The sequence below is a fragment of the Equus asinus genome, chromosome 25, assembly GCF_041296235.1.
Source record: "Equus asinus isolate D_3611 breed Donkey chromosome 25, EquAss-T2T_v2, whole genome shotgun sequence".
In the NCBI taxonomy this organism is placed as follows: Eukaryota; Metazoa; Chordata; class Mammalia; order Perissodactyla; family Equidae; genus Equus; species Equus asinus.
In genome coordinates, this window is record NC_091814.1 from 12,739,902 (window position 1) to 12,751,933 (window position 12,032).

General features: G+C 37.0%; 1 protein-coding gene across 6 annotated transcripts in view; it reads left to right on the forward strand.

Annotated features, from left to right (window-relative positions):
* Positions 1-12,032, forward strand: part of VPS45 (vacuolar protein sorting 45 homolog) — a 60,937-nt gene that overhangs the window by 12,491 nt on the left and 36,414 nt on the right. For all 6 annotated transcript variants that reach the window (XR_011498140.1, XM_070497385.1, XM_070497388.1 and 3 more), the window contains 5 exons: positions 357-491; positions 1,209-1,322; positions 1,735-1,902; positions 10,968-11,126; positions 11,613-11,720. Coding sequence is in view for 5 of the 6 variants with exons in the window: in XM_070497385.1 (XP_070353486.1) it covers positions 357-491; positions 1,209-1,322; positions 1,735-1,902; positions 10,968-11,126; positions 11,613-11,720 (684 nt within the window). In the remaining variant the exon portion in view is untranslated. The remainder of the gene's footprint in view (positions 1-356; positions 492-1,208; positions 1,323-1,734; positions 1,903-10,967; positions 11,127-11,612; positions 11,721-12,032) is intronic.

A 12,032-nucleotide genomic window follows, 5' to 3' on the forward strand; every position in this document is an offset into this window, starting at 1 on the left:
ACCAATATAGCCCTATCTGTGAAGCCAAAAATATACTCTTAATTCACACAGGCAAAAATTGGAGCTAATGATAGATCTAATTTGTTTCCTTTCTATCAGGAATATTAATCTTGCTGCCCTTCTTCCAAAAGTGTGAAATCTAAAAGTATTTTGACTTTTGAATGTTTAACCAATTAGAATGACAGTCTTAATGCTTATTATAGCACAAAGTATTAATAAAATTTCAACTAAATAGAGAACCTCCATGTAAAGACTAGTTACTAAGAATGTTACCAGTTTTTATTTGTTTTCCTGAACATTTACTATTCCCGTGTTTTGTCAGTTACCAATTTTGTTTGTCATAACTCTTTATTTAGTGGACATATCAGGCCATGGTCCATGAACTACTGGGCATAAACAACAATCGGATTGATCTTTCCAGAGTGCCGGGGATCAGTAAAGACCTAAGAGAGGTGGTCCTATCTGCTGAAAACGATGAATTCTATGCTAACGTAGGTGATTTTAAAAATATTTTTTTAATTGTTTTTAGTTGTTTTTACGTAAGAAGGTCAATATTGACTTGTTAGAATGAGAGCAGGTATGGGATTTCATGTGGAAGGATGATCGAGGCATCCTATAGATAAACTGCATCTCATGGGAAGGCAGAAGACTTGGATTCTGACCCTTGAACAATATTTTTTTCATAGAAATGACATATTTAGTTTTATACTTTAAAAATTAGAACCCAACTTATTTGCTTCCCTCCCTTCTGTAGCCTTTTGTGAAAACAGTAATGGTATTCATCACCAGAGTCCTGGCCAATGTCCAGATTTGGTAATTACAATGGAATCTTCTTGCCTTTCAATTGTAACTGTATTCAGGATTATTTTTTTCACTTCTTCTTTTAATACTTTTTTGTGTGTGTGTGAGGAAGATTGGCCCTGAGCTAACATCTTTTACCAGTCTTTCTCTTTTTGCTTGAGGAAGATTGTTGCTGAGCTAACATCTGTAGCAATCTTCCTCTATTTTATGTGGGATGCCACCACAGCATGGCCTGACAAGCTGTGCTAGGCCTGCACCCGGGATCCAAACCTGCAAACCCCAGGCCGCTGAAGTGGAGCATGAAAACTTAACCACTACACCACCAGGCCGGCCCCCACTTCTTCTTTTAAATTGTCTGAAAGTCAGATTAGTTGATAGAACTGTGTTTCCAACTTCCTTTTTCACAGAATATGTACCTGAACTTTGCTGAGATTGGTAGCAATATAAAGAATCTCATGGAAGACTTTCAGAAGAAGAAACCAAAAGAACAGCAAAAACTAGAATCAATAGCAGACATGAAGGTAAATTGAACATGTACATGGATGACTAACATGCAAGACTTTGGAACTATTCATGTAAGCAACATTTGTGGAATATTCTGGGTCTGATTTCTGCCTTGATTCATTTTGTTTGGTTTGAGATTATTTTCTGTAATATTTCTCTTTAGGAAACAATATGGTGAAAACTTCATCATAAGCCATGTGCTTCTTTCCATTCTTTAAATCGTCAATATCTGGACGATTTAAAGATAGGCTACTAACATATACCAGTTCTTCTTTTCTTAAGCATAACAAAACGCCATGTAATTGAAAGTTGTGTAAGACTTAGTCTGGACAGAATAACAATCCCTGCTTATTTTTTTTCCTTCTTCGTACGTGCCTATCCTCAGTCAAGAAATAATAGAACCCCCAATTGATGTTTTTCCCATGGCAGGCCTTTGTTGAGAATTACCCACAGTTCAAGAAGATGTCTGGAACTGTATCAAAGCATGTGACAGTGGTTGGAGAGCTGTCTCGGTTGGTCAGTGAGCGGAATCTGCTGGAGGTTTCGGAGGTTGAACAAGAGCTGGCCTGTCAAAATGACCATTCTAGTGCCCTCCAGGTATCTATTCAGTCCAATTTGATGAGCACCCACTATATGTAAGTCACTATGCCAGGCAGAGCAAGAGAAACAAAGGCAAGTAATCTTTCACCAACATGGGATTTACAGTCTAATAGGAGTTAAAACAAGAACACAAATTAATATTATTTAAGATAGATACATGATAAGAGCCACAGGAGAAGAATAATGTGCAATCCCAAAGGGTTCAGGCAGTTAATTCAGTATTTAGGAGGGTAGCCTAGTCTACTAGAAAGAATACTAGACTAAAATCAGAAGATCTGGATTTTAGTGTTTGGTTTGCCACTTACTGGCTTTGTGACCTGGAGCTGTTGGCTTAATCTCTGAGCCAGTTTCGTCTTTTGTCAAATAGGTATAATGATACTTATCTCACAGGGTTGTTAGGAAGACTTTAACAATATAATATATATTAAAATTCATTGTCTAAGGTTTTTATTATTGAACATCAGCTTTTCATTCCACAAACATGTGAATGCCTGCTACATGTACATAGTGCTATGAGGTTCTAGAGGTACAAAGATGAATAAGATACCATCCTTTTCCTCAGCTCACACTGTAGTAGGGAAGAAAGAAATTTAAACCAGGAATTATAATACCATCCACTAAGTGCTATACTAGAGGTATTTACAAAGGGATATGGAAATACAGAGGAAGGACAACTGTTTTCCCTAAGGATGAGGCTTCTTAGAGAAGATAACATTAGGTTTGGGTCTGGACAAATAAATAAATAGGAGTGCACCAACCAGAGAAAAGGGGGAAAATTCTTGGCAGAGAGAATGCAGGCATGGAGATGTGGGAAAAAAATTAAGGGAACAGAGAATAATTCAGTGTAGCTAATGCAGGGTACAAGATGAGGAGTGGTCTTAGATAAGCCAGAAAGGGAGATTGCGGCCCGGTTATGGCTGTTGAAAGGAAGTTGGGCTTTAATCTTAAAGTGATGGGAGCTACCAGAGGATTTTAGAAGAAAAGTGACATAATCAGACCCTGGCCTCAAGAAATTTACAGTATAATTGAAGAGACAAAAACTAAAGCACAAGAAACAATTAGGTAGTGTTTCAAGATAATATTAAGTCAAAGTTGTGATACTGACTATAGTACAATTTGAGGTTATTAGGGACAGTTTCGTAGAGAAGATGATATTAAGATGGACTGTAAGAATGAATAGAATCTGGAGGAGGATTTCCGTCAGGGATAACAGTAAAAGCAAAGATGCAGAAGTATGCAGAAAATAATAAACAGTCTGACCTGTTGAGAGTGGGTGTGGAAGAGAAACAGGAGAGGAGCTGGTAAACAGGAACCAGTTTATGAAGAAGCTTCTAAGAGGAATTTGTACTTGCTGAGATAGGCAAAGAGATCCATTTTAGGGTGTTATGTAGAAAGCTGATACGATGAAAGCAGTATTTTAGGAAACTTAATCTAGTAAGGATGCGTTAGAGGTAGAAAAAACTGAAGTCAGAGAGGCTAGTAGACTCAGTGATAGTAAAAATGTACAGTAAGGGCAAATCTGAGAGACATTTCAAAGGGAGAAAACAACAATTTAGTAACAGATTGGATATAAGGATAACAAGACAGAACAAATCAGAGATAATTCCAAGGTTCCTGAGACAAAATATGATATCACTGACAATAAGTAACTTGGGAATAAGAGTCTTTTGGGAGATAGCCATTCTAAGCCATTTATTATAAGTAGCACATTTCCTATAGGACCCTATATTCTTTTTTTTTGAGGAAGACTAGCCCTGAGCTAACATCTGCCAATCCTCCTCTTTATTTTTTTGCTGAGGAAGACTGGCCCTGAGCTAACATCCGTGCCCATCTTCCTCTACTCTATATGTGGGACACCTACCACAGCATGGCTTGCCAAGCGGTGCCATGTCCGCACCCGGGATCCAAACCGGCGAACCCCGGGCCGCTGAAGCAGAACGTGCGCACTTAACTGTTGTGCCACCAGACTGGCCCGTAGGGCCGTGTATTCTAAAACTTGCTCTTTTTCTTTCCCTGCTGCAGAGCTACTTTGCTTTATAAGATAAAGCCAGCATGGTGTAATGGAAACAACACAGGCTTTGGAGCAGACTGTCCTGGCTAATATTCTGTCTCTACATACTGACATTTCTTTGAGAAAATTACTTACTTTGCCCAAGCCTCAGAGATAATGATTTCAAACCTTTAGATTGGTATTAGGTTTCAGTGAGATATATGAAATGCTTCACATATATTAGGTGCTTTGTAAATGTTAGTTCCTCTAAGCATAATTTTTTAAGTATATGATACAACCAAAAGAAAGAAATCCACCTTCCTGTGGTTGCTCTAGTTATACCAAGGTCTTACTGGAATTTGTAACTGTTGGCTTTTAATTTTTTAAGATGTTTATCTAGATTTCCTCTGAAAACAGTATCATTTGAAGATCATAAAGGTGCAATTTGCTTTATATTTATGAAAAATACTTCCGTCATCATTTTTAATTTTATCCCTGTTCTTAAATCTTCACAGAGAACTTTCAGGCTGACTTCACTTATTATTATTTTTTACTTGTATTAAATTATAATTTTTAAACAGATAATTAAGTACTCGGTGAAAGAGATATATAGTAAAAACTGAGTCTGTTACTAGTTTCATATGCATCCTTACAGTTATTCTGTATATGTGCAAGCCCATGTGTGTGTATCTCTCTTTTTTTCTTTTTTTTGAGGAAGACTAGCCCTGAGCTAACATCTGCCAATCCTCCTTTTCTTTTTTTTCTGAGGAAGACTGATCCTGAGCTAACATCCATGCCCATCTTCCTGTATTTTATATGTGGGACGCCTACCACAGCATGGCTTGCCAAGCGGTGCCATGTCTGCACCCGGGATCCAAACTGGTGAACCCCGGGCCACTGAAGCAGAATGTGCGCACTTAACCGCTGCGCCACTGGGCACGCCCCTCTCTTTTTTAAATTCAGATGATACCGTAGTCTACACAGAGTTCTACACTTTGCTTCTTTACTTAACCATGTATCTCAGAGACTGTTCCAGACCAGAAATTAAACACACATTCTTTTTAATCACTATATAGCAATGTTTTGTAAAGATGTATCACAATCTGTTTAACTTGGCCAACTTACTTTAAACAACACTGCCAATAACAGTTTGTAGTTGTTTTGTGGGCCTAGTAGAAGTATTCCTATAAAAACTTATTTTTCTCAATAAAATGAATTTTCTTCTCTTGTTAAATAAAAACAAAATTTTGTCCTGTAAACTAAATTTAAATATCCTTATGTTTCCTTATCATTTTTCCCCCTTTAAAACAATAGAACCGAACAATCACTAGCCAATTTTAGTATCTTTATTTGTATCTCTCTACCATATGGAAAGCAGTCAGAAAAGATCATTGTAGTTCCTTGCCTGAAATCTTATTTTTTGTTTACTTTAAAAGAAAAATAGATAATGTAGAATATGAATTCCATTTGTGATCCACTTTATATTTTAGAAAAGTGTCTTTTGAAGGTTTTCTTGCCCAAAGAATTGGGGTTTTACAGTAAGCAGTTGATTTATATGGGGACTCCTCCATTATAAAGGATTTCTTTGGCAACATGATTTAAATTGTCTATAAAGGGAACTTTTGTTTGATAATGAGTAGATGCCAGGGGCCTGACCTCTACATGGGTTATAGCATTCCTTAGCTTGACCTTAGGTGATAATACGTCATGAAGCAATGAATTGAGGTTTTTGAGTAGAGATGGGGTTTGCCTTATTGAATAGAAATTATATCACGGTGAGAAAAAAAACTCGTATATTACTAAAAATTAACCTGTAAATTGCTACCACTTCTAACCAGTTATCCTACAGGCTAACAAGAATTTGGTTTAGAAGAATTTCCCTAGAACCAAACTGCAATGTACTATCATTGAAACATATCCATAACCTCAGGAAAGACTCATTTGATTAGTAAGGAAGATTTTTTTCATACCATGAAGAGAAACATCTTCATAAAGTAAGCAGTTTTTTTGCCTGTGTCATCATATCACAGCGTTTCATTTAGAAGGAGGAACTAGTCTATTTTAAGACTATGCTTCTTTCCTGACCTTAGGTAAGAGATCTCAAATCATCCTATTAATGACACAGAAAAGACTCAATAAATATTTGTTAGAAAAATGAAGAGAAAGAGTTCTATTGGAAGCAGTATAGAGTAGTGGCTGAGAAATTTGGCTTGTGATGGCTTGGATTTGAAAATGATTTTTTTTTTTTTTTGAGAAAGATTCACTCTGAGCTAACAACTGTTGTCAATCTCTCCTCGTTTTTTTGTTTGTTTGTTTTTCCCCGCTTGAGGAAGATTAGCCCTGAGTTAACATCCTTGCTAGTCTGCCACTATTTTGTATGTGCGTTCCACCACAGCATGGCTGAGGAGTGGTGTAGGTCCTTGCCTGGGATCCAAACCCATGAACGCAGGCTGCTGAAGCAGGGCATACCGAACTTAACCACTACACCACAGGGCCAGTCCCTGAAAACGATTCTTAACCATTCTAAGTCTTAGTCTTTTTGTCTGTAAAATGGGGAAAAATAACAGTACTCACCTCAAAGATTTTTGTGAGGGTGCTATAGGCTAATACATGTAAAGCACTTAATATGGTACCTGGTACTTATAACATTCAACAGGTATTAACTAACACCATTATCAGTATTATTATTTGACAGTACATTTTATTTTCTTTCTGGCATCCAGGACGTGTTTTTTAGTCCACTAATGACCTTGGATCGCTCCCTGATTTCAGAAGGGTTTTTTTGCTTCTCATTAAAATCATAAGAAAATTGTTTGGGACACATTGAGCTGACAATTTTACTTTCACCATTTAAGAATAAAAATGATCTTATTCTCTCTAAACCAAAATTTAACCAGTGTTTCAGAAATGATGTAGACCAGCAGAAGACCTACAGCAAAGCTAAATTTTATGTTGACTAACTATTAAGAAAAAGAATACTGACTCAGATATGTTTACCAGTCGGTAGAATTGGGTCCTGCCTACTTTCTATCATTTTTCCTAGATAAGCTCTTTATAGTCCCACAACATTGTTCTCTCAAACTGTTAGATTAGACCCATTTTTTATCATATCAGCATGTTGAAGGCTTCTGCCACTTCCATCCTACTGTTCTCATCTGTGGGCTTAGAATGCTGGTCATGGGCTGTTTTACTACATTAATGTGATAATAGATAACAAGGTAGAGATCCTGTTCTTTAGGTTAAATTAAAGCAAAAAATGGAGACTCTTTAGTTGCTGACTTCATCTGTAACTTGTACAATGGTTTAAAATGTAAGTATGTCATTATAAAAGTTTTTTCATGTTGTGCTGCTTCATCATAGTTTTGGTTTAAGAAAACAGAAAAGTAGTCAGCCCAAAACAAGAATTTCTATCAGAAAAGACTTGTTTTTTAATTGATGTCTTTTGGGTGAACATTAGCTCCTTTTTGAAACTTGACCTTCAAAGACAGTGTTTTTGCTTTTCTTTTCCTATTCCTTGATTAGGCCTACAGAAATGTTAGAATTCAGTGGAAGATTTTTGAATTGTATCTTCTTAAGTGGACAGTAGTTTCCTGTTTTGCTCTTTACTCAGCCATTTTTGTTGTGTGACAGTATACTTTTCTCTCTTGATAGTCTCAAGGCTTATGGAAATAAGCCTCAAGCCTTATTTAATAAGAAAAGAGAAACCAAAAAGTTCATTATATAATTCAGTCATATTTCCAACGTGTAAATACCACCACGTAGCACATACCTGCCATGTAATTAGCAGTCTCTCAGATTCTTTTTCTCCTCTTCTCTGGTTGGTACCCTGGAATCATAATATAATGTATGCCACTGTCAGTCAAGTTGATGAGTCAGGTACCCGTGAGGGAAGTAGTTCAAAATTACTTCAAAGGATAGCATGGGATCCAGGCAGGCAAAAAGGTCATGTTTCCGGGGGCCGGCCCCATGGCCGAGTGGTTAAGTTCATGCACTCCGCTTCAGCGGCGCAGGCCTTTGCTGGTTTAGATCCTGGGCACCGACATGGCACCACTCATCAAGCCATGCTGAGGCAGGCATCCCACATGTCACAACTAGAAGGACCCACAAGTAAAAATATACAACTATGTACCAGCAGGCTTTGGGGAGAAAAAGGAAAAATAAAATCTTTTTTAAAAAAAAAAGTCATGTTTCTTCAAGGACTTATATAGTGAAAGAAAGGGAAGAGCTCAGCTTGTACCTACAGGTTTCCTTTTATGAGAGAATAAACAAGTCTAGCCAAAACACTGACCTGAGCCATGGGTTGGGTCCTAAGGGCTCAAAAATAAGGGAAGTAATCTACTCAAAGTAATCTTGGATCAGATCTGGGCCAAGTCCTTGAGGGAGAGCTAAAAGTCAAGCCAGGGACTCTAAATACCAATACCAAATCTCAAGGAATAGATGTGGAGCCTTTAATGGGAAACAGAGCCAAAAGTCAAGATCGAAATGAAGATAATTAGAAAGGGAGCAAGTAGGAAGGGTACAAGCTGATTGCTACAAATAGTCTTTAACTATCCCCATACCAGTTTTGTGGGCTTATATTTTCTTGAGTATCTCAGATTTGCTTAAAAGTACAGAGACAGGTCAGCCAGAAATTGAGTAGATTTAAGGTAAAAAGGAAATGACTACAAGGGCAGGAAATAAAACACTGTGCCTAAAAGAAAAGTGACAACAGAGATCCCAGATGCATGTTCTAAACTTATGTCAAGTGGATTGAGATACATATGAAATTGTATGTATTTACTTGATAATAATTTGCACCCTGAAGTTGCTTCATATTATAGTAGAAACTAGTGGAACATTTGAACAGATATTCCAAATAGGTTGTATTCAGTGAGTATTCTGTGGAAAAGGTACCACAAAAGGGAAAAAAAGTAAGGAAATTCTTATGACTGCAGGGTTTAAATCTGTAGAGGAGAAATTTCTTCCTTTTAGATCCCTTAAGGACGATGTTAGTAAAACGTTAACTGGGAAAAGCAACAGTAGGAATCCTGCTCAGAGAACTTTCTACTTGAGAGCTACCTGGGAGATTCCCCATTTCATCAGACTTCCTCTTTAGTGTGAACAGAAGAGTTCTTAGACATTAGATCTGGTTGTTGTGAAGTACTGAAAAGATAATATATGTGAAAGCATCTTGTAGTCGTAAAGCACCATACTAGCTGTTAGTTCTTATGTCCTCAAAATCCAGTGCCTTCCAAGGTTCTTGCCAGTCTTTCAACCCAACCCATTTCTTTCTCTGATTTCCTTATTCCTATTAATAGCATCTCCTCTTTCTCTCAGACTAATTCTAACACTTACTGAATCTTTAGGGTCTTTTGCAGTTCTTACCTCCTTCATGAAGTCATCTTTGATTCCTCAACAACCAGATATATTTCTCTTCACTTTGTGTCCCCTTCTCCCCATTGCACTGATTTTCAATTTTGCGATTTTGTTTTGTTTTTTGCATATATATGTTTCTGTTATAATACCACATGTGTTCCCGAAAAACCTCACATTCTGCAAAATCATGCACTAAAAATAAACAAGCGTTATGGGAAAATAGGGTTATGAGCAGATCACTTAAAGTCTATGTAACTGAAAAAAGAAAAGAAAAAATCTATAACTTTTTCATCAGACCCCTAATAAAAACAACAATCCTAATAAAAATACTAACACAGTAAAATCTCCTCTGGCATTTGCACCTAGGAACATATGTAGCCATCCTTTGTGACCTTATTCCTAGGGCTCACGTTTTATTTGTCAAGATATAAGATCTCAAAAACATTTGCTTCTCATGGAGACTAGTTTCATCAAAATTTAAAATATGATATGGAGATATCAATCAGTTTTTTGTTGTTGTTTAGTTTTGTTTTGTTTTTTTAACAGAGAAATAGCTTTGTATCCTTTTCATTTGCACTTGACTTTTCCCCAGATAGCTTAACATAGTGGAAAGTACTGCCCTTCTTAAAGCTAGGAAACCAGCTACTTCTTAGAGAAAACACTTCTGTAGGATTTTCATCATTTTTTCTTAACATTTTGGTCAAGCTTCCTCTTTAAAGAGAAGTTTGTCCCTGGTCTCTTCTAAATATTAACATGCTGAAAAATTACACATAAAGCAATATGTCTTCTGTGTCAAACTGATATGTATTTACCAATCTCATAGAGCTAATGTGCATTAAAGAAGCATGCTTTGTAGCAGAATGGGCTATACTTAGTTCATCCCCCTTCACCCTGTTGTCTGTGAACTCACTGAGGACAGACTCTTTCTAACTCATCTCTCTGTCCCCTCCAGTCCCTGGGATAGTGCCTTATGCTTAGAGCCAGGCTCCAAAAGTATTTGTTGGCTTGAATTAATTTGTTCTGCTGCATGATTAATATAAATCTATACTATATGGAAGTCCCTGAATGTGAGGATTGACAAAACCTAAACATGATTTTGTCTGGCTTCCTTTGCTGTCAGTACCTGCCCTCTTAAGATCATAAGTATTCAGTTTAAAGATTACATGCAATTACATACTTACGTCTCTGTAAACTATGTTCAGACATATTGTTACATCTGATGCTTCTTGGAAATTAAGCCCAGTCCTCCTATGTAAAATTCTACCAACTTGTCTCCATTTCACTGGTCAATCACTAATGCTAAGAGAAAGCAGTAGAGTTTTTCAAGTCAACTGGTCAGTTCTGTTGTGAGCTCTGTTGATTGAAGTGATAGAAAAAGCATATGTTCCTTGTTTTAGTAAGGAAGTTGCAACCTTTCCTACGTGAGACCCTTGACCATCTCATCAAAGGAAAGAAAAGAGGAACTATCCATAGTTAAATTCATTTTTGTCTGACAGCAACTACAATGGAAATTTATTTCCTTAATTTTTATGTTAGGCAAAAGGCATTTCACTTTCTCTAGTTGAAACAGTTGCTAAACCTATGACTGCACATTACCATAGTAGTAATCTTAGTCATGAACTCAATGTATCACTGCCATTCAAATAATTACTAGATCTAATATATTATACATTACTCAAGTGAAGGGGGGATAAATATCAGTTCTCTCTTTCTTCAGAATGTAAAGCGGCTCCTGCAGAACCCCAAAGTGACAGAATTTGATGCTGCCCGCCTTGTGATGCTTTATGCTCTACATTATGAGCGACACAGCAGCAATAGCCTACCAGGACTAATGATGGACCTCAGGAATAAAGGTGTTTCTGAAAAGTATCGAAAGGTAACCAAATTTATATATTAGTCCCACCAAACAGGACCCAACTCTATTATTATATTCTTAGCTCTGACAAATGATGTCATACTGTTTTTTTGGTTTTTTTTTTTTTTTATTGAGTTAATGATAGGTCACAATCTTGTGAAATTTCAGTTGTGCATTAATGTTTGTCATTCGTGTTGCAGGTACACCACTTCACCCTTTGTGCCCACCCCCCACCCCACCTTTCCCCTGGTATCCACTAAACTGTTCTTAGTCCATAATTTTAAATTCCTCATATGAGTGGAGTCATACACAGATTGTCCTTCTCTCGCTGGCTTATTGCATTTAACATAATTCCCTCAAGGTCCATCCAGATGTCATACTGTTTTTATTCACAGAAATGTATAATTCTGTCCTCTCATGTCTTTATTTCCTTACTGAAGTTATTTTCTTATGAAATGAGTTTCCTGATCTCCAGACAATAAGAGCTTGTGTCTCTTTATATTATAGCTTGTGTCTGCACTTGTTGAATATGGTGGTAAACGGGTCAGAGGAAGTGACCTCTTCAGCCCCAAAGACGCGGTGGCTATTACCAAACAGTTCCTCAAAGGACTGAAGGTATGACATTTTCCCTGTGCTTTCCTAAGTGAGAAATGGCTGAAGCCCATGAGACTTAGCGTGAATGAATATGATCTCCAAAGTAACTTCAGGATTGCTACTGATTTAGTACTATGTCAACTAAATGAAATTAAAGCAGATGTCCTCCTGAAAGCTTTTTATTTAAATGCTTGCAATTTTGGAATGGCGTTCAGCATTGGACCAAATAGCTGAGCAGGATATAATGAGATATTTCCAGGAAATACCCAAGAGTAAAAAGACAGACAGTTCCGTTGGTCATAGCTATTTTACTCCATTTGGTTATAATTTAAG